The sequence below is a fragment of the Dipodomys spectabilis genome, unplaced genomic scaffold, assembly GCF_019054845.1.
Source record: "Dipodomys spectabilis isolate Male_0828 unplaced genomic scaffold, ASM1905484v1 ptg000112l, whole genome shotgun sequence".
NCBI classification, from domain to species: domain Eukaryota; kingdom Metazoa; phylum Chordata; class Mammalia; order Rodentia; family Heteromyidae; genus Dipodomys; species Dipodomys spectabilis.
Window position 1 is genome coordinate 3,347,020 of NW_024870789.1, and position 27,246 is coordinate 3,374,265.

The window sequence follows — 27,246 nt, forward strand, 5'->3', positions numbered from 1 at the left end:
CACCTCCCACTCAGTACCTGTCGTGTACAGACTTGTGTGGAGAGGGGACTGCTGCGAACACAGACGAAGAGGCTCACTACACGGGCTATGGCTGAAATCAAGCCATATGCAGATGAATGCATGGTGATGAGAGGGGGAAGTATACAATTAGCCCCCAAATGCCTGGCTCCACATAAACACAAGGAACTGTTTCCTACCCTCATCCACTATTGGAGGGCAGGGCTGCACCTTGTTAAGAGAAACACCTGTTCCCTAACTACTGTTAATAACTGATGCATGTTTTTTTTTAACTTCTCAAATGAAATGAAGTCTAAATGGTGCTTACTAAAGACACATGTGCATATAACCCCCCCCCCCCCAACTTCGTCAATCATAAAAGTCTACCATTTTACAGAATAATTTCTACAGTATTGGGATCAGCTAAGTTAGGGTCCATGTCTTTCACTGCCACTTCTTTGCCCATGCAAGCTATTTTCTCTTTTAGGACTTACTGGATGAGCTGGTAGGAATGTGCCACATCTATGTTTTAGTTACTATTTGTAACTGTTTTTAGTCTGAGCTTACAAGTGATTTATTATTTCATGGCTGGCAGGCCTTGATTTTTCATTTCAGCAACTCAAAGGCCCAGCCCACTACTCTGGAATAGGGGTTTCCTGTTCAAAGGTACTATAATCTCAGTACTCAGGAGGCTGAGGAAACAAGATATTGAATTGAAGGCCATCCTGGGCTACGAAGCAAGATTTTGTCGGAAGGAAGGAAGGAAGGAAGAAAGGAAGGAAGGAAGGAAGGAAGGAAGGAAGGAAGGAAGGAAGGAAGGAAGGAAGGAAGGAAGGAAGGAAGGAAGGAAGGAAGGAAACAAAACTCTATAAGCCCACATTGACCAGCAGACACTGCTCAAGCAGCTTAGCCAGCCCTCCTAGGCTTTGAAACTGTATGCAGAGCCAATGAGACAAGTGTCCAGTGCTGCACCTCCCTCCACACGCTCTGCCTCCAGGTCTCCAGGCCACTGTTCTCACACATAGCACCCCCTGAATTCTCTGCAGTGGCCCAATGGGAAAGGAACAACACCAGAACCTAGCCAAACTGCTCTCCACTCGGCCTGCAGCCACTTCCCAACCTGGGACCTGGGCACACTGTTCTCCACTTGGACTGGCACTACCTCCCACCCAGGACCTGGTCTCTACTCCCCACCCATAGACTTTTACTAGAACTACCAATGCCACTTAGATGAAAGCATTTGCAGCCTGACCACTCCTAAGGTATGTCCCCTGAAGTCCAGGGGTGGTCACTTTGCTTTCACAAACATTCAGAGTTCATAGAACACATCCCTAGATAATAAGGGACAGAACAAGAAGATAGCAACCAGACATTCTAGAACACAAAGAAATGAACTTCCACTGCTGCTTAGTGCTATGCTAAAACAAAAACACAACTCTCCTTTGCTGGCCAAGGCGGTGGCACCTGTAGTCCTAGCACTCTGGAGGCTAAGGTGGGAGGGCACCTTTCCATAACTCCTTATTTTATTAGTGGGTAGTTTATCCAGCCTAACTGCAAACCAATAACCCAAATAGACAGGTCATCTCAACAGAGACACTGCTGGACTGGGGACTCATCTTATCCACATTAATCAGAATTCTTCCAAGTACAGTTATAAAGCAATTCTTTTATTCTCTCAGTCTTTCCTTATGTATTTATTCTTGTACCTCTGGTTTGGGCAAGGGACAGAAGTCTGCAACGTGAATTCACAGAGAGGAAAAGAAAAAAATTCCTTTACTATCACAGTTTGTAAACTTCATATCATTACAGTTTTCCAAAAGCAAATAGAATCTTAATAAATACTTTAGACGTGAAATTCTGAAGAGTGATTCTGAAGAATGAGATAAAAATAGTTGAACTGCAGCTCACATTTCTTAATACCAGCACAAAGCACCTTCAGGCATTTAGGCATTATAACAAATGTATTTAGGAAAGAGCATAATGTAGCAAAGTTCATATGCCTTTTCATTATGAACGTATAATCCCAAATTACATTCGTGTTTCAACTGCTCTGATTTCCAGAAACCTGCAGGCTCTAGAGTCAAGCTAGATAAATACCTGTGTGATTTTTGCCCTACATTTCCACCTCAAAACTAATTAGCAGGTCTTCAGAAACGTGACTTGAACTGGATTTGTTTAATCAGAGTTTTCCATGATATATCCTCCCTTGCAAACTAATTTCTACCAACAGCAAATGTCACAAAGACCTCCTCAGTGTGAATCTCACTGCAATAAGAACGGGCCTCTGGCAGCAAACAGTTCAGCAGGAAGGAGCATGGACATACTGCCATATGCTACTCCAGAATGAGTGGGATCACAGCTGGAGAAGAACCAGCTGGCCTTCTACACCAATATAGCCACTGGGGCCATACCAGGCCAGCATCCAGTGCAATGCACTGCCCCAGTGACAGCTCACATTTCAGAGACCCAGCACTGGAGCCAATCCCTCTTCTCAGAACTCAGCAAATAGTTTTGGTACCTTACAATATGCAGTGTCAATTAAAATGTTCACCAGGTTTGACTCCACCATTCTAAGTTTTCATGGACAGCTAATTCCCAGATCCACTGGTATAATGCTTATTCAACCATGTCACCAAATAAGCCATCCTTACGCACAGGTTGGCATTGACCTGCAACACCTCCCAACATATTCCCAACTTCCTTCTTTGCCTCTCAAATGGTGTTTGCCTGCCTATGACTAGAAGCAATCTCAATAGGTTACCTCTTCTCTGCAAAATCCTGCTGGTAATACATAGCTTTTTGTTGCCTAAACTCAATGACAGAGGAAGATTTTGGATATCTATGGAAGATCCATGCCAGTCACCTGTTAGACACAAAAAGGACACACCAGTGGATAGGTGGAGTCTTGGAAACATGGCTGGACCCAAATACACAAGTTCTCTGCCCTCTCACCAACTTTCCACCATTGTTACTCTGCATTTTAAAACCAACTCATGTTCTCTGTGTTTCCAATATAAAGTAATTTAAAGTGCTCCCCCAATTCTAGAGTAAGGCTAGTAGGTTTGGCCACACAGGACTTTATGGTTTTATTGTGAATGAGTCTCCCAGTTATGGGATAAAGCTCCTATATAGAAGACCAGTTGTAACCTCACACCCCGAAGTCTATGTCGAAGAGGAAATAACCCACTGTGTTCTTATAAGTAAACACTAAAACTGTTTTCTGAGATGTCTACATGAGGCTTTACACAGGACAAACACAGGATGTACACTTGTGTGTGACAGGCAACTTGCTCCTCTCATCCACTTTTTAAGTCCTTTTGGGAATTAAGAAACATGTTCAAATCTACCACACCAGAAAGTGCAGCCATTTGCCAACACATTTGCCAGATCAGTACCTTCCAAGTCAGCATGTATTTATTCTTGAAAATATAATCCAGCAAATAAGTTAAGTACCAATTAAGGAGCTTTCTTTGGCTACAATGGAAACACAATACAAATGCTGAGATTTTTCTATCTAGGCAAGGGAAGGAAAAGCTGGTTTTACAACTGTACCTTTTTTCCCCTTAAAAGTATGTAATTGCACTCTCAGAGTGAAAAGATTAGTTGCCTTCAACAGATTCTCAGGGAAAAAAATCCTATTATTTCCTTCCTATGAAGGAGGAGTAACATCTTCCCGTAATTACAGGAAGCTGTGCATTAAGTTGCCAGCTCAGGAAGAGCCATTTCCTAATAAGATGCAAACTTAATTCATTCTCAGTGAGTCAGAGATAAAGAATAAGTTCTCAGCCTAATGCCTGCCTTTACCTGCAGTCCTTCAGGTCATACCCCCTCAATAAGAGGCACAAAAGAACAAGCCACTAATTAAGAAAAGCCCCCTCAAGGCTTTCTCCTGGTCTCTGTTCAAAGAGCACAAGGCCTACTTACTTTACCAGATCTGAGGCAAAGGCCAAAGTGACAGCAATGTGTACAGGCACTCTCAGAACAGGAAAGCAACTGCCCCTATTCTTTTTTTTCTTTTTTTGGGTCCAGTCATGGGGCCTGAACTCTGGGCCTGGGCACTGTCCCTCAGCTCTTCAGCTCAAGGCTAGCACTCTACTACCTGAGCCACAGCACCACTTCTGGCTTTTTTCTTTTTGCTTATGTGGTGCTGAGGAATCGAACCCAGGGCCTCATGCATGCAAGGCAAGCGCTCTACCACTAAGCCACCTTCCCAGCCCCTATTCTTGTAGACGCTTTCTGGCATCTATTGGTGCCATCAAGGGATTGTGCCTCCCTTTTATCAATGACCACATGGCAGGCTGACCCTTAGCCAACAATATGTCTACAGAGGTCTGCCTCCTCTCCCATCACTGTCTACACAGTCACCACTCACAGAACAGCACTCTCCACCACAAATGGTATGCTGTCACAGTTTCTTAGTGCCATTCACAGATGTAAACCACCACAGAATTGAGGAGGAGTCTGAGAAATGTTCCAGTCCAAAACCCTCATTTTTCAGAATGGTAGTACTGGACAGTTGTTACAGGTACAAAGTTTTGCCTCCATTAGCAGATTCTGACTCCTTTCTTCCTAGACATATAATACTTCATTGGATATTTATGTTTTGGCATAAACACCAAAAAGACATTGGCCAAAGATCTGACTCTTTCTTTCCTTTTCTATGATTTATATACACGCAAAGTATTCATCTTTAAATATTTTCTGCAAAACAAAGGTAGTTTTGAGTTCAAATACCATTATTACCAGGAGGTTGGTCATTGTCTGAGACCAAATGCCTTCTCTTATAATCATCAAAGGTTTCAGCAGAGACCCTTGAAATTCTTGGTTTTATAAAATTGGAAGAAGGAGAGAAGACAGGGTGTAAAAAAGTGCAATCAGATCAGGGAGAAAAAGATGAAGGATGAGGACTCACAGCTTAGTGTTAGCTCAGAAGTAAACTGATTTCTTGCCTGACATGGCAAGAATGGGCCTCCTCTCCAGCTGGAGGCAGGCCAGCCTGGGGAGGGGCAGCAGGCCTGAGCAGGGGTGGTTGTGACCCTGCCATCTCTCCCATTGGGGATAATGAGTCTCCTCATGAATCTCACACAGAAAGGCATGAATTAAGGGCTACAAATAGCACAGGACCATCATCTTTCCTCTCTTTCCAACTTCTTGTCTCTCTCTCTAAAAAGAAAGGAACTGCATGCAAATTCAATTGCTTTCAAACTCTGCAGCTTTGCATTCACCCTCCAAAGTGGGCAGTTATACCAGTTTCTTCTTCTTGTGAGTTTAATAGGCCATTCCTACAATGAAAGCTACTATGTTGGGCCAAAATTGAAATACTTGTAGTTCCCACCATTCTTGACCATTTCTTAGTCTTTATCTCAAAAACAAGGGAAAGAAATATGGGAAACAGAATAAGCTCTGGAGAAAAAGAGATGAGGGTTCAAATCTGGCTCTGTCCCTCACTGCTAGGTGGTCTCAGATGTACCACTTTATCTCTTGGAGTCCCTGTTTCCACATGTGCAGCTACATGGTAATTACCTACTAGGCAGGGTTACTGTCTGAATTACAGGTTGTACTGTACCAACTTTACAGAATGACAGTGGCATAATTGCCATAGCCTGTATAAATGTTAATAACACCACCGTGACGTTAATCTGCTGCTTTGGGATACATGTACACTTGGGAAACACAGCCTGGGGGAGTCAGATTTGATGATGCTGTGCTAGAAGCTGGCTTAGTCTGTGCTATACCCTGCACCCACGTTTCTTCAAAGGAATCTCCTCATTACCTATCAAAGAGGCCAGACACCAAACTGCACATTATAACTTCTTGGAGCTTTTGACCTTGCAATCTTTTAACCAAAACTCACTACCCCAAACAGACACATGGTGCTCCTAAGAATGATTTCTACACCAGCTTGGCCATTGTCAACAGAAGCCTTCTGAAGCTCCAAACCTCATTAGATCATAGAGAGGGGTAGGAATCTGAGCTTAGTGAAGTGTATAAGACTCTACCATCTGTAAGGATTTGTATGATCTCAGATTTTGCCCTCTGTACAGAAACATTTGCAAACTAGAAATTACCTGTTCGGCTTCTAATTAGCAACACCTGCTCTGGGAGCCTTAATCCCTTTCTCTGCTTCAGTAAGTGATAGTCAAGCCCACCCAGTGGTCTCAGCAAAAACAAACAGAACACTCCCAGGATCCAGGTAACTATGCAGTTACAGAATCCTTCAGATTTATGCAGAAAAAGAAAACACCACAGAAATCTTTTTTTCCTTAGTATTAATCATCTCATGAGGGTATCAACACCAAGAGCTGTATTTGCTTGTGGATACCTGACACCTAACTACCAATGAGTCACAAAGCCACACTACCACACTTGTCCTCAACTGGCACAGCACAAAGTCAGTCTTGAAAGATGGGATATGGAGAACAAAGAAGGTAAAGGAGAGGCAAATTCACTCCTTCACTCTGCTCTCCACATGGTACCACTCCTGAGACTCCTGAAAAATGTCAGCTGTACTCACAGAACAGCTCATCGCCAATTTAGCTCCTCACAATTATGAGGTGTCCTAATTTTGAAGAGCTCTCCCCACCAGCCATTCCAACTTGGCAATCCTCAAGAGTCCAGCCTGCTGCACCTGCCAGGAGCACATGCGACATGCACTACTGCACAGAGGATGTCCTACAGGAAAGGGGCAGTGCTGAAATTTCACCTGCTAAGGAAAAACTCTGAGTGTGGGGCTGTACTCTCTTGAAAGAGGAACAGGACTCTGCAGAGCAGCCACCCAGTGTCCCAGTGGGGCTGAGAGAGCCACAAAGAAGCAGGCAGCTAAGGCAGGCCATAGAAAGAAACATAGTCCAGCTCACTCACCTGTCTGAGTCCCTTAGGCATCTTCTTTCTCTTCCCAAGGTGCTGGCAGAGGTTGCGGTCATTTTCTCGATCGGAACTATAGTGGTGTGGGTGGCTGAGTCTGCTCTTCTTTGAATGAAAGGACAAACCGTTGGTAAGTGCTTCTCGTTTCTTCTTGGTCAGGGGAGTCTGACGTTTCTCCACACGTTCCTGAGGCTTAAGTGCTACATCTTTCTGTAAGAAAGAGAGAAGGAAAGGTAAGTGGTGGTTATAAAAGGCATTTACAATCACATCCAAAAGACAGGCTGAATAGAGTTACTAGAAAGGATAGGAAAACGGGATACAACGTATAAAACTTAGAATTATGGTTCTCACTCTCTTTCTGAATCCCCAATGCCACCACAAATGTGTCTTATTGGGCAGCAAACTCAACAGAGCACCAAGCACCACTCCATTACAAGTGGCTTTCCTGGTGCCTAGGACGACAGCTTTCTGTCTGATTCTGTGCTTGGCACAAAGGCTTTCTCTCTGATTCTGTGCCAGGGCTGTCACACAATGGCATTCCCAGAGGACACGCAAAACACTTACTTTCGAAGGTGGTCTATGAATTATTATAGTTTCCAAAAAAGAGTGCTAAGTGCATGCACAATTCCATAGCAATTGCACAGAAGGGCACACAGCAGAGAGGATAGAAAGGAAGCAGCTGCTAGCTCCTATGGTCACCACACTTCCTGAGAACACCACATCTTTACAACAGCTCCTCAGAGCATCTCTCATCCCCATCATACTGTCACTAAGACCAACAGCAGCAACTTGTCCCTTGAGGAGGAAGAGGGTAATCAATGTCCTACATTGGTAAGGGGCCAAAGTCTCAGGCCACAGGACCTGGTAAGTTCTGGTAGAGTTCCTACAGGAAGATCAGGCCTGAGCCTCTGATACCCCAAGGCCTGGACTCAGTCCATGTGTGGCATTAGTTATGTCACAGACCAAGTCCTTGCACTGGGAGGTCAATTGTGAATGGGTTCACAGAACATCAAGTGGCCTGATGGGTGTCACTAGAATTCTGAGAAATGCTGCACACACTGAACACTACACAGAAATAAGATGGTACTGAACTATTTATAAAGGAGTGAATGCAATCCTGGCACAAAGCAAGGCTTCTTCCTGGAGCCTCCTTCCAACAGTTTGTCTAGTTCTAATTAGTTTCTCTAATCCTAATGGCATGTTTCAAACCAGAAATCCCCTTTTCCTCTATTCCTTTCCTCACAACCTCTAACAAAGTGAAGCAAGCTAGAAAAGCCCGTGGTGGCAGACAATTCAGGAACCTAGTAGGCCCTGCTGCACATCAGCAGGATCACAGGAAGGAGCTGAAGACCCCAGAAAAGAGTAAAGGTCTTGAGAAGAAGGTATTAAAGATATAGTCCTTCCTGGAAGACAAATGCACGATTGTAGGTCTGACTTCCAGCTGCCACTACTGCAGATGGCTTGTCTTCTGCCACCTGACAAACAAAGATGTGCTGAGAGGTGTTGTAGGGGACAAGCTGAGATCGAGTTAAGTCAACGGCCATTGATTGCACAGCCCTAGACCTTCCTCACCATGCCAAACTCATGGAACATGTTCAATAAACATCTGTGGAATTGAATTCCTTTGTCCACTACCCACAAACTCAGCTGGTAGTCAGGCATCTGCTCAGCTCAGAAAGCTTCTCTGCTTAGTCTCACATTTCACCAACTTGGTCAGCTACCAGGGGAAAACATTCAGGAATGATGGCCATGCTAGCAGGAGGCAGGTGGGCTCAGGTGCAAGGGGATTGAATTGTACTGCTTCTGAGGGTCACCCTCACTATCCACAGGGTGAGAAACCCCTTTGTTTGTCAAACAGTCCAACCACTGCCCTGCATCACATTCATGGAGAGGATCCGATTAATAAACAAATGATATTTAATAATGTATCAGCTGGGCTTTGGAAGAAAATTATATCTTTCTCTTTGGAGCCCAAATCTTCTTTCATACTGAAGGTGCCTCCAGAAACTGATGTGCAATTCCATACAAATGTGAATTAATATTTATGAGAGTATGTTATAATTTTTCCAAATCCATTTTATTTTCATGCAGCATATTAATCAGGCATTCTCTGGCACTGCAGAATAGCTACACAGAGCAAATGGACCCCATGCCGTGACATTAGCTGGCAGGAGACCTCTCAAGCTCTGTCCCCAACAGTCATCTCAGCTCCAATTAGCACTGAGGTTTCCACTCTGGAGGGGGTCAGCACATGTGCAGGGATGCAAGAAAAGAAGAACCTTCTTAAAGTTTTCACATTTGTGTTTCTAAAGAGTAGAGTTCACCTTAATTTTTTAAAAGATAAACCTTTACTGTTAAATTAGACCCTGTGGTACAAATCCTAAAACTAGGCCACTGCCTATGGACATTAATTAGTTGCTTACTATGTATAAAGTAAAATAAATCAGTTAACTTTTCAATGAACAAAAAAAAATGCCAAAAACAGCTCAATATAAGCAATGTAAATCAAAGACAAAAAGACTGACTATAAGCTAAATCAGCTTATCAACATCCAGAGAAACTGCATAATGATTACATTCCTGGGTGTGTATTCACCAACCTACCACCAACCAAGTGGCCACCAATGTAAGAATTAAAGAAACCAGGCCACTCTCTACAGTTCTGCTACAATATGTGGAGGAAAACAAATAACTTTGGGGGATCAATGAACAGCAGTGTTCAAAGGCCTGTTGATTCATTACTCCACTATGATCTAGCTTAGTGGTTGCCAAGGGAAACTGTCCATCAGAGCAACTTGCAGGCTTTTATAAAATGACTAAATCCCACATTGTGCAAGGGAGGCACTTAGCAAATGAATGAGGGCTGGCAGAATTCTCCACTGGAAAATATGCCACTTGGCATAAGGATTATTTTAAGCTAAAGGCACTTGAAAAACAGTAGATACAAGAGAGGTACTCTGCCCTCTGCACCAGGAAGAGAGGAGAGGAAGAAAGAAGAAGAGAGCCAGAGAACTCTGGAATGAAATACCACATGCCTGCCTGTGGCAGGAGAGAAGAAATGTTGTTACTTAGCAGAGATATCCAGAAAAAAAAGCCTATGAATGACAGCTATGAATGGTCTTGTTAAAATAACACCTATCCTCCTTCAGCCACCCGATATATTTCACCTTTCCACAGTTACTACTAGTTCTGTTCCGCCTACTAAAGAACCATTTCGGTTTGGCTCTTTTTTTTTAAGAGAGGGTCCTTCTTTTGTGGGCTCAAAGACATGCAAAAATATGTATGCTTTTTTCTGTCTCATTAATCTCCTTTATGTCAATTTGGTTCTTAGGCCCTGCCAGAAGCCTAAGGAGTGGAGATAAAAGTCTGTCTGGCCTACACAAGTACTAGGAGAGAAAGGAGAGCAGGGCAGAAGGACAAGAAAAATCTAGAAAACCTGCCTGCCAGATTCATTAACAAGCTTGGAGCAGGAAGGAGAACAAGCTAGCAGCTAGCCAGTAGAAAGCTGGGCCTGAGTTAAAAAGGCTTAACTATAGTTGTGGGCAATAGAGGGCTAAGGGTACAAGCCATATGTAGCCCATAGGAACAGCTTCTGCAAAGGGCTGAAATGATGTGATTTTTAGGTCAGTGGTGATGGGCAGCAAGGTCACACCCTGCACATGCAGAGAGAGGCTCAGAGGCTGACGAACCAAAGCAATTTCTCTCAAGAGCAGCCCTCAGCCCTCTTCAAAGCAGGTGATCTTGCTCTTGACTTTCCTTCTCCCAAATTACAATCTCCCACTCCTGAATTTCAAAATGAGATGGTTGGGTGTTGTGCAAACGAGGGGAGAGCAACAAATTGCAGATGAACAGTGTGTGGGCTGCAGGGCTCCATTTGCTGATTACAGAGGGAGACAGAGACAACAGAAGATGAGGGCACAATTTGCTTGCCTTGCATGAAATGGACTGGAGAAAGCCTCCATCTGATTCTCTCAACCAAACTAATGTGAAGGCAGCCATCACTTTGCAGAGCATCTGTGCAGTGCATATGCATGTGCCTGCATGCCCATCTACATAAGACAAGGGGAACACAGTTTAAACACAATGTCTTCTGCAAGTTATTTGATGTTAGGGATGCCCAAAATGTAACAAAAAAAGCCAGGAGAAAAAGAAAAAGTGTTTGCCTGTCACCATCAAATGACAGTAATGGCTGTGTGCTGTCTTTTTAGTCTGTCAAGTCCTTTGTTGGTTTATTGTACAGCACTTGTACCTGTTTTCGAGCCATTTTTACAAACACTAATCTCATCAATGCCTCAGTGAAAACAAGGGCAAGGGTCTACGGTGAGAAGAAGCATTAAAAAGATGGCAGACAGCACTTCAACCTTACTGTGGATCTGTGTTCACACAGGTCCCCATGTTGGACTTGGTAGCTAACAGACTTAGGAACCTCTTTCAGGGCTTATCCTTCTAGAGTAAGTAGAGGGGACTATGTGTAGGAATCTGTAAAGTATCCAGTATGGAATTGAAAACAATTTCAAATGTTTACTTTTGAAGAAAGGGGTGCTGACACCAGTAACCAGTGTTGAGCTGAGGGCCCCAAGCACACACTCAACTTCATTCTGGCTAGCTAGCACTCTACCACTTGAACCATGCCTCCAGTCCAGCTTAATTTGTAGTTAATTGAACATAGATGCTCATGTACTTTTCGATCTGGCTGGCTTCAAACCTCAATCCTCTAATCTTGGCTTCCTGAGTAACCACCAGGAATACAGGAATGAGCCACCAGGCACCTGGCTCAAATGTCCACATTTGAAAAACAAACATCAATACACAGGCATCAGCTGGAAATATCAAAGAGGATTTTCAGACTCCAGCTGCATAATCAAGATGAGAGGAATCAATAATCTATGGCAGCCAAGGAGCTAAGGGTTGGCTGTGTGCTGCCATCTTTGACAGAAAGTCAAAATATATGGTACACGGGCAAAAAGAGAAGAGCACAGATCAAAGGGAGGGAACGCAGACTCAAAACAAACCACATAAGAGATGGACAAGTGACTTTAAGCAAAGGCAATCCTGTGGAAAAAGTGGTCTTTTCAAAAAATAAAAATGGAATAAGTAGCCATGTAAGAAAGAAATTAATTTTAATCCACACCTTGATCCAAACAGAAAAACTGAAAAATTATAATACAAGTGTAAATTGAACATTATAAAACTTCTAAAGGAAAATAGGGAAAAAATAGTAACCTTGGGTGGGGAAAACATTTCTATGAGTGTTACCAAAAGCACAAACCCATGAAAGAGTAAGTGGGAAAATCACATATTAGCAAAAATTAAAACTTCTGTTCTTTAAAAGACACTATAAGAAGCTGGGTGCTGATGGCTAACACTTGTAATCCTAGCTACTCTGGAGGATGAGATCTGAAGATCTCAGTTCAAAGCCAACCCAGGCAGGGGAATCCATGAGACTCTTACCTCCAAAAAACCACCATAAAACTAGAAGTGGAGCCATGGCAAGTAGTAGAGCATTAGCCTTGAGCATAAAAAGCTCACAGACAGTGCCTAGGCCCTGAGTTCAAGCACCAGAACTAGCACCAAAAAATAAAAAATAATTAAAAAATAGTTAGAAAATAAAATAAGCTACCTTACAGAAAAATCTTTACAAAATGTTTCCATGGTTAAAGTATGTATGTAGAATATATGAAAAACTCTCACAATGAAAAACCAAACAATATGCTTTTTTTTAGTTGGCAAAAGATTTAGACAAACTTGTCACCAAATAAGGAAGATATCTAGATGGGCAAAAATCTGGAAAGAGAACTAACATGGGAAGTCACTGGGGAAATACAACCTAAAACCACAACGTACACAACTATCTTAGGATGGTTTATAAAGACATGAACAAGCAAGTGCAGGCAAGGACAAATAGGGGAGTTTTACACACACACACACACACACACACACACACAGATGCATTCACAAACATACTGAATTAAAAATACTTTGTACAGCTACTTAAAGATAGTAAAAAAAAAAAAATGGTTAAAGACTTGTATATAAGTGCTCACATCAGATTTGTTATGAGACGAAAACCCCAACGGTACATCAATAGGTGAATGGGTAAATAAAATAAAAACAGTCAGTGAAATACTAGTCACTCTATAATAAGAAAAACCTGCTAGCAAAAGCTGTACTGTGACTAATCTCAAGAGAATTATACCAAGTAAAAGAATGCATTCTGTATCGAAATGAAAATTATCAGCAGTGGGAAACACAGACTGGTGGCTGCCTGGGAAGGGATGAAGGGATGGCACAGAAATACCAGGAAGCTGCCGGTGACACATGTATCAGTGGTGCACATGCCAATGGCACACATGCTGGTGTGTATTTTGATTCACATGCAGTTGCTGAGCCTGTTAATTCTGCCTCCACAAGGCTTTTTTTATGACAAATGGCAGACCCTGCCATGGTGCCCAATGGTCATGTCAGGATTAGCAGTGAGCACCTTCTGGTTAGTGCCCACTAAAATAAACAGTGGTGCTGCTCTGGAAGGACTGGCTTCTGGCCAAGTATGGCCACAAACTCTCACTGGTGATAACACTGATTCTGTCACACTGTGTGTGTGGAGGGAGAGGAGATCACCTCATCCTCAGGGCCTAGCTGGAGGTGAACCTATCACTTATGATAGTCAGTTCTCCATGATTCTTTAGAAGTTAACCTTTAATCAAGTTTACATATTTTTCTTCTTAGTACCATTTGTTCACATTGACTTCTACAGGTTAATCAAAAAGCCAAGAAGCATACATTTTTAATGTTCCTAAATGTACAAACACTGAGGAGGCTTATTAAAATATTTTTAACATATCATTCACATAACCTAAAAGAATCCAAATGAAAAACTTTTTTTAAAAAAATAAAGTACTGTGAAAGTCAGTCTATAAAAGCAACTATGAAAGGTGCATTGCCAGTATCAGAGGAGAGGAGAGAAGAAACTAAAAAACAACCTCTCAAGAACAGCCAGGAGATGACTGCTAAGCTGGGTCATAGGATGAGCACACAACCATCAGCTTAAGTACGGCTCTGCACTCGGTGAATCGAAAACATCTCAGCAGTCTCCTCTTCCCATAGATAATTGAGAGTTGGCTGCTGGTAGACCTTAACACGCTCAAAGTGCTTGAGTCCCTGGCAACCAGATGCTACTGCTTAAAACAGTTTAGGCTCTCAGCCCTGAAGGATTCCTAAAATTGGATTACAGTCCCTCCAGATAATCTGAGAAATACGGCATGACGAAAGGAAAACCTTCAAAAAAATTAACTCCTCTATAACAAGCAACAGTCTGAAAGCTGAGCTCCCATGACCGAGGCAGAAAATCTCATCAGCCAGGGCTTAAGGGCAGTGGCGTACACAAAGGGCAAGTCCAGGGGTGAAAGGAGCCACACAACCAACCGAGCAGAGCATAATGGAAGCTAAAGGAGAAAGAGCATGTCTGGATTCTCAGGCTCTCTGAGGTCGGAAGCCAGGCCTGCTAACAGGAGAGGGGCATGGGGAACTCTCAAAGTTGTATCACTTTTTCACCTCATAAACTAATCCTTTCAAGTAACATGCACACCCAAGAGGACACTAGGGTGGCCCCCTGATACTAGCCACTATCCTCTTCTGTTTAAATACAGTATGCAAACCAGGTGCCGGAGGGCTCAAACCTGTAATCCTAGTTACTGAGATCTGAGGATACTGATGCTGAGATCTGAGGATCACGATTCAAAGTCAGACTCTGTGAGACTCTAATCTCCAATGAACCACCAGAAAATTGGAAGTGGCACTGCCGCTCACATGGTAGAGCACTAGCCATGAGCTGAAGAGCTAAGAGACAGCACCCAGGCCCAGAGTTCAAGCCCCACAACCAACAAAAAATAAAAAATAAACACCAAGCATTCTTTTTGTTTAAGGGCCTGAGAAGGCATTTTTCCATAAACATCCAGATGGCATACACACACACACACACACACACACACACACACACACACACACAGAGAGAGAGAGAGAGAGAGAGAGAGAGAGATAACCTCCAAGAATTTACAGGGTTCTGTAACACACTCCCAAGATGGGTAGGAACAACCATCAGTAAACCCATGAGCCTTAGCTAGTTACCTGTGGAAAGCATGACTGTTCCCTCCTGCCCTGCCCTGCCCTGCAGCTCAGACTGAAGCTCCTTCATCCCTCAGCATCCTTCATCCCTCAGCACAGTGACAGTGCCTCTGAGCCCACCCTGCACATCAACAGAAGCTTGCTTCTCCCTTTCCTCAATGCAGCCTCTTTGATCAGTGCCTGCTCCCTTGGGCTCAGGAGCAGGGGTCCCAATCAAAGCCTCACCTACTCCCACACACCTGGCTGGGCCCCATTTCTGTTGTCTCCATGCCAGACTGTGGGGGAACCAATACTATTCCCCCATAGACTAAAGATGTCTATAGACAGGCAGGCCTCTACAGATGCCGTACTCACCTTATTCAGGCAAACCAAAGACAAAAAGTGAAGGAACAGATAGCAAAATGTCAGGTCTTGCCATCTCCTTTAGGCTTGACAAAAAGGCCAAAGTATGATTTATCAATGCCTCTCTAGTCACTGAAAACTCAGAAGTGATTGGTACTCTTATCCAGACAGTCCAGACAAAGACCCTGATTAGCAACTAAAAACCACTTTATGTCCCATGGGCTGATTCAGATTAGTAATAAGCACACACTTCCTTCTCTTCTCCAGATTCCCAGGCTCTATCTTCACTTTAACCCCCCATTGTCCTCAGGAGTGGTCAGCAATAGCTTATCCATGATGGTACTGTAGCTATTGTGGGGGACACACACCAGACAGTGGCTTCCCTATCAGGAGGAGACCTGCAGGGACAGGCATTCTGACTCTCATCTTTTGACCTTCTCTGGATTTCCATAACAATTGTATGGAGAAGAAAAAATGATGCACGTATCATTGATTGAAAATACAGACACCTTTAGCAACTTGAGAAGAGGTGGTAACAAAGCAAAATGAAGTCAGACATAGTTTGAAGCAAGACCGATTCTGGACCATGGATTCTGCCATGATATACTGGTTCAGAGCCCATCTTTCCCTGGATAATCCTAGCAAGGGAGGAAAGAAATCCTGATGTGATTTCAGAATTGTACCAAAGGAAGCAAAAAGGAAAACCAACAATAGCCTCTCTGGCTTTGGCTTTTATTTTCACTTCCTCTTTTCTTTGTATGCTACTAGGATTTGAGCTTAGAACCTCGCTCTTGCTCTAACTGAACCATACTCCAGCATTTTGTTGCTTTTGTTATTTTTTTCAGGTAGGGTCCCTCATTTTTGCCCAGCCTAGCCTTGGACTATGATCCTCTTACTTGTGCCTCCTATGTAGCTGGGATATCAGGGTGTATCATCATCATGGCCATCAGCTCTGGCCCTTAAGAAGTCAAATCTGCAGCAGAGGACATCTTGGAATCTGAATTTATTTAGTGTTTAGCTGAGCTGTCCTAGAAGCAAGGTGATGACTGGAAACAAGAAACCATTTCTCAGAGAGGCATACTTAAGAAAATGAAATGTCAGAGAGAGAGAGAGAGAGAGAGAGAGAGAGAGAGAGAGAGAGAGAGAGAGAGAGGAGCACATTCTGTCCACTCAGCAGACAATCCATTTAAGACTATTCAGATGCAGGAAAAAGCAACTTCCGGCAAAATTGTGTTATGTGGCTGGCATGTAAACACAGTCATTCACAGTATATTAGGAAGTGCACAGGATGGAGGCAGCTCATTCACCATCCAAGCTTTCAAAGTGGTTCTGCTAAGTTAGAAAGAAGGCGGAAATCATGATTAGATGAACAAGAATGATGTTTCTCCCAGCTCTGCAGGCTGTGGCACTGGAGATGTTGGGCAGACTGATGCGGAGGAGCAACAGGAGAGGGCACAAGTGCCTCTTTCCCCTCTGGGAGCACTGCTGTGTCCTCAAAGTAACCAGAACTCGCTTCACCAGAGCAGAGAGCACTCTAAGTCAAACTGTAGCAGGTGGCTCACTTCCTTAATCCCAGCTACTCAGGAGGCTAAGACCTGGAAGTAGTTTGTGGTTAAAAGCCAGCCTGGGCCAAAAAGGCTGCAAGACTCCATCTCTAATGAATCTGTGAAATGCTGGACTGAGGATATATCTCCAGTAGTAGAGCACCATCTATGAACATGAAATCCAAGCAAGAGCTTGTGGGCCCCAGTTCAAGCCCTAGCACAGGAAGTATGGAAGAGTGAAATAGAGAGGGGAAAGAAGAGGAGCAAGAGGAAGAGGATGGTACAGAGGCAAGTGGGATATAAATTTATAGCCCTCCATCATATCACCTCTTAGGTTCTTCAACTTCCTCAATGTTAATATCTTGAGAAGCTACTTAGCGCAGAGAGCACAGTGAAAATGGTCACTAAACATAGACGGATATTCCTGAATTCATGGGAGGTTTTCTCCCAGATTATGCTTTTTAACCCTTTCAACATCTCTATGATATTTCTCTTATACATGTACACCTGTCACAGGTATGTTTTGTCCTAATTAGGTTGTGATTTGAGAAATAGATATGTTTGCTGACATGTCAGACTATATCTAAATGTAAAGCAAGGGGAAAATGTATGATTCCCGTAACTACTAATATTTGTGTAGCAATTCAAGAGTTGAAAGAACTGTATAATGAAAATTTAAAGCCATTAATTATGTCTTTAAGTTTCCTAATAATGCTCAACACTGGTCAACATCATTGTCTTTTTTTAAGAGAAGAAACAGAGGCCTGGTAAACCAATGATTGCCCTAAAGTCAAACAGACATTCACACAGAGCTCTCTGGGACTCTGACACTATTTTCAAACTCTCATTCCCCAATCTGTAAAACCAAGGTGGCTGTGGCCTGGTCTATAAAGATTAGGATTATGGTCTTTTGTTTGTAGGAAACTAATTTTAGTCCAGTATTGTCAAAATGACAAACCCTCTGCACACCTCTACATCTACTCCAACATTATCACAGACAGGTTATCCTTTGGGTCAAATACCTGAATTCTTTCTCTCTCTAAAGGATTCAAATTAGCAATAAATATCTAGACAAATAAAACCTCTGTCTTTTCTCTTCAAACTGACAATCTATACCATTTTATTTCAGGGGTGAAAAGAAAACTACTTTTCTGATCTTAAAAACTAAGCAGCTATACAGAAGCTGTAGACACTGAATTCCATGTATTCTGCCAATGTGACACAACACATATTAACAGTGGAGGTAAGGCATCTAAACACCTGCAGCTGCAAAGGTGGAAACACTGCTTAGCACATGGTGCCAATAAATGCCCATTCCCCAATGAGAAGACACAAGCCTTCCAATTCATGGAGCATGTCCACACAGTCCGCCTAACCACACTGCTCCCTCTCCCTTTCTTCTTCTCTCTCTCCTCTCCCCCTCTCTCCTCTCCCCACTCTGCTTTTCCCCCTCTCTCTTCTCCTTCTTTCCCCTCTCCCCTCTCTCTCCTCTCCCCCTCCCTTCCTGCCCTCACCCCCTCTCTCCTTCATCACGTGGGTCTTCTATTGCAGGATTTAGGCAGACAAGAATGTCTTCCTTTAACATCATGTAGGTAAAAATAAAACTCAATATTCCGCAGGTTTTGCAGATACAGAAAACTGCTTAATACATACCCAGTGAGCTGAGACATGCCAAATAAATTCCTTACACTATCTCTGCAGAGAATAAACTAGACTCTCTGCTTTCAGAGGTGGGAAGAAGAAGACAGACCATCCTTGCAGTTGGCCATGGCAGTGCCTAGAGATGTAGTCAGAGTCTCCTTGCAGCAGGAAGCAGTGCTACTGCCGAAACCAGGGGATCATGCAGAGATGGCTACGCTGTTACCCAGTTTCTTCAGCAAGCCATGGTCTTGTCTCTGTACCAAGGCTTCCTATGGATTTAGTGATGTGCAGGAACTTATTGGTTCTATCAGTTTTGATAATGGAATCAATCTCTCCCTTTAGAAGCGCTGGGTTAATGGCAAAGTTTATTAAACAGCAGGCAGTCATTCAGAAAAGATCAATAAGGACATGATTACAGAGTAACCAGAGGATTAAGCACAAGATTTATCACAAAATTAAACTGAATTAAACGTTCTCTGATAGCACTTGAAATGCTGTCAATACTTTTAACTCATAATCTATGTTTTTGGTGTTCACCTAATAGGCAGTAGGAATGTCTGATTTGAGAAAGTGACTGCTGTATAACAACAAAGCCACAGAGATATGCTAAAAGTTCCAAGAGTCCTTTCTGAAAACATTCTTTATGGCTTGAAAGCCATGTTGGAATCCTTCCACAGCAGCTGTCCTCAGTGAGCACAGCAGTCACAGAGCACACATGCACCACCTGTCTACTCCTGAACCACACGGGCATATGTATGGGTCTACATCTTAGAAACTTTACCCCACACTCCATGCTCCCAACATCCCCAAATACTGGGCCTGTCCAACTGAGTCTCAGAAACTTCACAGACTCCCAACAGGCTGAACACCCCACCTGTCTGCCCCAGTCAAGCCCATCCTGTGCAGGTCCATGTCTTAGAAACTTCATCCATATACTCCACGCTCCACGTTTGGAACATGTTGCCTCACAGGAAACATGTACTGGTACTCCAGTCCTCCCTCAATCCCATGAGGAGCCTGGGCTGGAAGATGTCATCCAGATGTCAGGACATCAACCCTTCCCTCTCACCCCCCAACTCCACCCCCTGCAGGATTTATTGACACCACCACAAGCTCAGCAAATTACACTCATAAAGGTGAAATCCCCATCACAGCTTCCGAAAGGGAACCACTCACTAAATGAATGGCAACAGCACATACACTGGTAATCGGTAGGGGAGTCAATACTCGTGATGGCTGTTAAAGCTGACATCAATACCACAGCAAGCGCGAGCAGCTCTGCAGGCTGAACCATAAAGGCCAGGCCTGCTGTGTGAGGTTGGGCGGGTGTGTGTTTGAGCAGATGGGCTGCGCAGCAAATCCATTTGGGGGCAAAGATGGAGTGTATAGTTTAAAGTTGACTTCAGATGGCATCATCTTTAGGGGAGGCTTTCTTTTCCCCTGACCAGCTTGAATCTGCTGCCAGTACAATTCAGCCCCCACATGCCAAGGTCCTGGCCTGCCTTGCCAGTCTCCACAGCAACCCAGTGACAGCTGTGGCACTCAGAGGGGCAACAGACAGCATAGAAACAAGATGCCCAGGCTGACAGCACCCTGCAGTTTCATCGTACACCAGATCTATGGACAGCCTCAAACAAGCCACAGGGAAGAGCAGCGCCCCCTGCCTGGTACAGAGCAGTGCTCTGCTCTGCCTCCACCACAAAAGCTGGGGCTGCATGGATGCACACAAAAGCCAGAGCTCTGGACAGTCACAGTCATGCATGGGTAGATCTTACCAAGTTTGGAGACTGTCCCACACAGTGGAGCCATTCCAAGGAAACGGGCTCCTTTGCTGCTGTCCATACCCCACAGTTACCTGTTCTCCTCCCTGTCTGCTCAATCTAGCCCTGCTGCCTCAGCAGATGCCTTGGTGGCAGTTAAGGCTGGCTCTGGGGACTGGTGGTACCATTTTGTATGTTTGTGACCTTGAAAAAAAATATCCAACACCATCTTTTCCTCCTTCAATACAGAGTTAGAGTGGTGATGTTTGATGAAATTTGTGGAGAGTGAGAGCCTGGACCATTTCTTGGCACAGATAAATACATGATAAATAAATGGGAAGTGAGGGTTTCTTCCTGCCTAAGGATGGAGTGTATAGCTTAAAGTTGACTTCAGATGGTACTCCATCTCAAGTCTTTAAAAAGGAAAACTAATACTGTCAATCATTATGAAAGGCTCCACTTGGCATTAGAGGGTAAAGGGTAGGGTGCATTCTTCATATATGCACTAGACTTGTTAGCTCAGTGTCTTTGGGTGTGCCAAACAACACAATCATATTGTACTTAGTCTATTGCTTTTAATTACCACAGTACCCTAGGAAGCTTCCATTTTCTCATATATAAAACATTGGCTAATAATACAACTAACATAACACGGCTATTATGATTAAATGAATTCATATAATGTCCAGGATATCTAGGAGCTCAGTCAAAGCTAATTATATCTATTACTATTAATTAACTTGCCCAAGGTCACCCAGATAGGGCTCAATGCAGATCTGCCTGGCTCCAGAATCCATGGCCTCCACCCAGGCTAGAACTGAGTCCTGTGCCTGATAGCTGATCTGAAAACTGTCCAGTCTCTACATGTGGTTTGAGGCTTGGTATTTCCATGCTTAGAAATACATTGTTTGTTTTTAAAGTAAACAAATCACTTGGTCTATTTAACTTGAAATAATGCAAAGAAATTACAATAATCTTTTGGGAATCATAATGCCATATAAATTTCCAGTATTTCTTCCTAAATGTCCCTTTTGTGATTTATGAGATATGCAAACAAGAGAAAGCACCAAGACAATGAAAAATGGAGGGTGGGATGGAGGCAGAAGCATTTCCTCCTTACACATGGAATGGGAAGATAGAAAAACTTCAGGGAAGTTTAGCCTAAGAAAGAACACATATTTGTACTTGTGACAAACCCAAAATTAAAAAGGCCACCCTGTTAACTATCCCCAGAGACCTGAAAAAGCATTTGCCACCAATTCTGTCATAAATCTCCTTCCAACTGCTTCACCCCTGCTGGTTTTTCAAATGAGACATCTGTCTATTTTCAAAGGGAAAATAAATGCATACAAAATAGTTACTGGGTGCGGCTGAACAGGAAAAAAATTATCTACAAGATTTCCTACAGGAGCCTAGTTTTTAAAGAAAAAAAATAAAAGTAGGTTGGCTGAACTCTAGTAGGTCCTCCCTCCATGTAACCTTTCTGCCTGGGCCTAATGGAAGAGGGTGGTATGGAAAGGCTGGGACTTCCTCCCCGCTGAGCCCTGACACACGCAGCACCACCGTTTGGGAGGCAACGTTATATGCTCTTAGTAGTAGATTAATGAATGTAATTACCTAGCATTGTGGCTGTGAATGCTGCAAAACAATAATTTATAGAGTGCTGTAAAGTTCTAATGTGTTTTTATGTCCATAAACTGCTTATAAAAACCTAATGTATTTGTACAAGAACAGCCTAAGTGGCTCTCAGCTGAACAGTGAACACAAGTGTCTGAGCCTGGACGATTCCATGCGTGTGTCTTTATAACCCATGTCATAATTCCATGTCTTTATAACTCGACCCTAAGTGGTGAGCTGTGAGGAGACAGTAACAGCCACCGAATTATACAAATAATCCTGGGCATAGAGACAGGCCCCAGCCTCCCTAACCATAACCAGAGGGCTTCAGGCTGTAATTAAATGCTGGGTGTGGGCTCTGACATACACTGGGGGCTGCTTTTCCTTTCACCAGGGCTCCTAGCAGCCCTGCCCAAAGTCCATCACCTGCACCTAGAAGTGGAACTGGGAGAGAACAAAGGTCATGAGAGGTCACAGGGAAGACAAATTCTCCAAACTGATCACCACTTTAGAATGTGGGTCACTACTGCTGGTCTTGCCTATTTCTGCCAGTAAACTTGCCAGAAAAAGTAGGAAGAGCTCAACATTTTTGTGTTCTGAAGCAAACTGTCTGTCCTTTGAGACACAGTCCAGGCTATGAAGCTTCTCAAATGATTGTCTGGATAAATGATTAAGTATAGGGGCCAGGGTAGCAATAATGCCTACTAACAGCTTTCTCAAACCAGAACTGACCCTCAGGACAGGTACCTTGCCCAATCCATTTTCAGACCAAGGGCTGTGGCTCACAGTAGCTTCTCATTGTATTGCGTGTTCTCCCAAGGTAAGTTATTTAGCGTTTTCCTCCTGAAAATTAGGGATGGTGACCTGCACTTCGCACACAGGACTGTTTTGAGTGTAATAAGTCATATGAAGGGCTTAGAGGGGGTGAGGACGTAGGAAATGTTCAATCTGCACTCGCCCTCACTTCTGCTAGCACACTGGGAACAGGTGCCATGGGAATGTGCCAACAAGGAGAGGGACAAATGGCAGAATCAGCCTTTATTTTCTGGAGGAAACATTCAAAGTCTCAAACATCTACAACTGAGTGTTGTAGATTTATGCACTATTTATGTGACACAACAGGATCAAGAAGAGAAAGCAATGATGTGCATGTGTGCAGGAGAAACGGGGAGCAGCTCTCCTAGAAGGGACCTCAGGCCTCAGGGGAGAGGGGACAGATGACAGGAGTCCCTACTCGCTGTTCCACTTCCCAGTAGTAGCATGTGTTATTTCTTTGAGTAAATGTCTTATATCATGCTTAGAAGGTGATAGCTTCAGGAAAAAGGCAGGTTGGAACCCCATAAGAGCTGCTGTTTGAATACAGATACACAATGGTGTTACATCAGCAGCTATGCAGGAATGAGAAGCCAGCTCAAAGACACACACTCAGGGTAACTTGGTATCAGGGCTAATACATAATTGATGCACTTCCTAGTTAAAAATGCACTGCTCTCCAACATTCCCAGGATGAGGGATGTGATTCGGATTCAATTAAAAGCTCCAACTTGTCTAAGGGAAAGAATGCTGCCTCTCACCCATAGCCAGGCAGCTGCGTCTCTTCCGCCAGCCTGCGATCCCACCTTTCACCTGGGCCTCCAGTCTGATCTGACAATAGGTAACAGAACAGAAAAAACATTCCTTACTCCTCAGATGCCAGCTATGACCCTGGATGTGAGTCCTGGTTCCTTTCAGTCAGTCTCAAAGACAGGGGCATAAAGTGCTGAAGTACCTCCTGCACACCATTGCTGCACTGGTAAAAGCCCACAGAGGAAATGGGCATAGTAGGGTTCAGGGTTGTGCCAGCTCTCCCCTGCTCTGCCCACCTTCAGTTTCTCCTACCCCAAACCACAGCTCTCCTGAAGCTTTCAAGTCTCAGTTCCTCTTCAGCTTTAAGTTATGGGCCCTGTGGGAAATGTCCTTGGAGTCATCCACTGCCTTCAAAGCTGCCACCCCCTCTGGTTTGCCTAATTTTCCCCTCACAGTTCCAGGATGGCAGCAGGACCAATGAGCGGTGCCGCTCACCCTCTCTCCTTATTTGTGCTCCCCCATTTACTCTTCCAGCCACCAGGAACCCATCACCTTTGGGATTCCTCGCAAGAGGTTCATGGCTTTCCTCAACTTTCTCCAAATTAATAGTATACATTCTTGTCCTTCTGTGGGCCCTCTATGTCTCCTGGCTGTGTCTCTGCCCATGTTCCCAATGGTTATTTCTGTACCTCATGTATGCTAAGCATTTTCTGTCTATACCCATGTTGTCTGTAAGACAGTACACGGGGAGGAAATGTAGGCCACAAAAACGGTATGACCCTATTTCTCATCCCATCTATCATCAGTCTCTAGTTGTATGTCTGTTTTACTGTCCATGTACTAACCTAACACAGTGACATATTACATAAAATGTTAACATAAAAAAAATGTATAATTAAGAGGATGCTTATTTTAAGTAATCTGAAGGATTATAATCAAAAAGAACACAGAAACTTCCAGTTTACACCACAGAGAGGCACACATGGTGACACAACCCTTTCCCACCCTTCTTTAGATACACAAAGCACCCAACACACAAAGAAATCACTTACTTATTCTTTGACCTAGTAACTAGATGACACATACTCAGAGGGCAGGAAAGGGTGCTCTGTGGAACAAATCCTAGTGCTTGGCAAATAAAGAAATCACTAAGCTGCAAGAAATGAAGCATGCTCAGACCACATGCCAGAGGATCATCTCTGGCATTAACAGCACAATGGAGACCTCAGAGGAGCCCTGGACCTTTCCGTTACATATCTCAAGCTAATTAGTAGGCAATCATCAGACACAACACAGGTTACAGGACCTGACCCCCTGGGTTTCTTTCAGCAAAGCCTCATGGACTTAACACATTGGAATAGGATATTGTACTGAGAAAGACAAGCAAGAGGGACTGGTAATAATTCTTGTTCACCAACGTGTTTTTCTCAGGAGAGAAAAGATATCTAACCTCCCAATGCCTAAAGTAGTTAAGGTGGGCAAGGGAACAAAGACATGCCTTGGGTACACAATGGTAGATAGAGAACCACTGAAGTTCATAAGGTAAACATCATAGATGGATACTGGTAACTGACACCTATAATCTTAGCTACTTATAAGACTGAGATCCAGAGGATCAAGGTTTGGAGGCAAACCAAGCAGAAAAGCCCATGATAACCAGCAAAGGGTGGGAAGTATGGCTCAAGAGGTAGAGCAGCATCCACGAGCAATCCCTGATACTGGTTTAAAAAAAAAAAAAAAGAAAATGTCTGTCCTTGACATCAAACATCAAATTGACTTCTATCAATTTCATCTTCTCAATCTCTCTGTCACTTAATGCAGACTTCTCATCTCAACTTCTCTATTACAACACTCTAGCTGGTATCCCTGTCTCAGGGGTTGCATCTTGCTGTACAAGTGCAAGTGACAGTCTGTTAGCACCATGCTGGATACTGTCATAGGCTGTCCACTGATCCACTCCAATCTCCAGGGCTACCATGACTGAGGCCCTGCTGGTAGTGCCAGCCTCGATCTTTGTCACCATCTCCCATTCCCCTCTCCCATGCACTCACAGTGCAGACCTAGTGAAGTCTCTTTCAAAGAACAATATCCTCTGCTAGGAATATTCTTCCCACTCTCATAGCTTGGCTATCTCTTACCTAGCTTCATGGTCTCCATCACCTCTAACAAACACCTTCCCTCATGTATTACAATTTCTGTGTACTTTTTCAACCCATTATCCATTTATAGACTTCTGCAGAACAAGGACTAGACCTTGTTATCATATCCTCGGCATCTAGCATAGGTCTGTGGGTGAGTTATAGGCAAATGCTGCAGGAAGGTGTAAACCAGCCTCTTCCTCACAGGGCATCTCTGTACAGGACAGCCTTGCTATATGAAGTGGAGGTGATTCCAGCCACACTCTGGCACACTCTCCTTGGGCAGAGAAGCTATGTGTGGTATTCTAATGAGATCCATGTCATCATTAGGGTGGATTCACTTCCATTCCATGCAGTACATCTCTAACAAGTCAGGACTAGTTAAAAAAAAATACACTGATCTAGGCTCTACTCCCAAGAAGCAACCAGCAGGGGCAGTATGAGTAGCTCACACATATGATATCCTTTCTCCTGGTCAGCTGCTCCTGGTCATCTGCCCAGATCTGTCCCACTGCCACCCCATGCAGTAGGAGCTAATTCCTTCACATTCACAGTGAGGAAAGGGACATGTAGCTTCCAATCCTTGCCACCAACAGAATCCTCTCAGAGGCATATAATATATAAAGCAGTCTCCAGCTCCTAGGAGTATTTTCTAAAGTTCTACAGCTGTGCCGTCAGGTTTGAGAGCGACTGGGTAAAGTACCCAAGTTCTCAGCTTCTGTGCTGCAGAACCATGATGGTTACTTGAAGTCAGCCTGGTTTCAGAAACAGATCTGTACCTTTAAGATACTCCTCTGAACTTAGAAATTCTGTAGCATTTATCCATTCTCCTCACAGTCGTACCAGGGGATGTCCTTTGGGTTAGTAAAGGAAAATCTCTGTAGATACGGTACAGATTTTTATCAAGTGCCACCCCAAACAGCGAAGTCAACTGCATGGCCCTCATCTGAGAGGGCAAAGAGAGTTCTTGGCCAATAGAATAGAAATTCCAGCCACAACATCTATAAGTTCTACTTCACACCCCCTGCTGAAGGGCCACAAGGGAAATGGGTGTTAATATGACACCATTTAAGAGAAGCAGAGAATGCATTTTCTCAGAAGATGACAAGTCATAAGAAAATTGATTTGTATAATTGAGGAAGGAAAGGGCTAACATTCTAACAGCCAGCCTTTCAGTGCTATTTTAGATAACACCCTATCTCAGATGCATTAGAAACCAAACACAGAAACATTGTGTTTTAATTTCAGCACTTAGAACAGGATTCAGGTGCACATTCTGACATAATACCTGACACTGATATATTAATGGCATACCCAACATGACAGGAAGGGGAGAAGGTGGCAAAAACCTTCATGCATATTGGAACTGCAATGGAAAGACGCAATGGATTGATATTCTAACCTCTATTACTTTTGAAGCCTGATCTGGGTCATTAACGGGTCACTCATGATTTTCTCAATGAGAAAAAACTATGAGAGGGTATCAGGTCTGGCATACTCTTTGCTGTGCTTCCTGACCAAGGTCAGGACCAGCTTTCTGAGTATGTGACTTGTGCACCTGCCAGGGCGCTACACTGGGAATGGGTACACACTTGGTTTGATCTAGGTTGTTGTGTTTTGGGTTTTTTTTGCAGTTTGTTTTGGAAGTGAAATCAAA

The 27,246-nt window shown here is 43.6% G+C and overlaps 1 protein-coding gene across 4 annotated transcripts in view; it reads right to left on the bottom strand.

Annotated features, from left to right (window-relative positions):
- Nucleotides 1-27,246, bottom strand: part of Auts2 (activator of transcription and developmental regulator AUTS2) — an 834,018-nt gene that overhangs the window by 573,888 nt on the left and 232,884 nt on the right. For all 4 annotated transcript variants that reach the window (XM_042688154.1, XM_042688153.1, XM_042688152.1 and 1 more), the window contains one exon: nt 6,859-7,071. In XM_042688154.1, the coding sequence (XP_042544088.1) occupies nt 6,859-7,071 (213 nt within the window). The remainder of the gene's footprint in view (nt 1-6,858; nt 7,072-27,246) is intronic.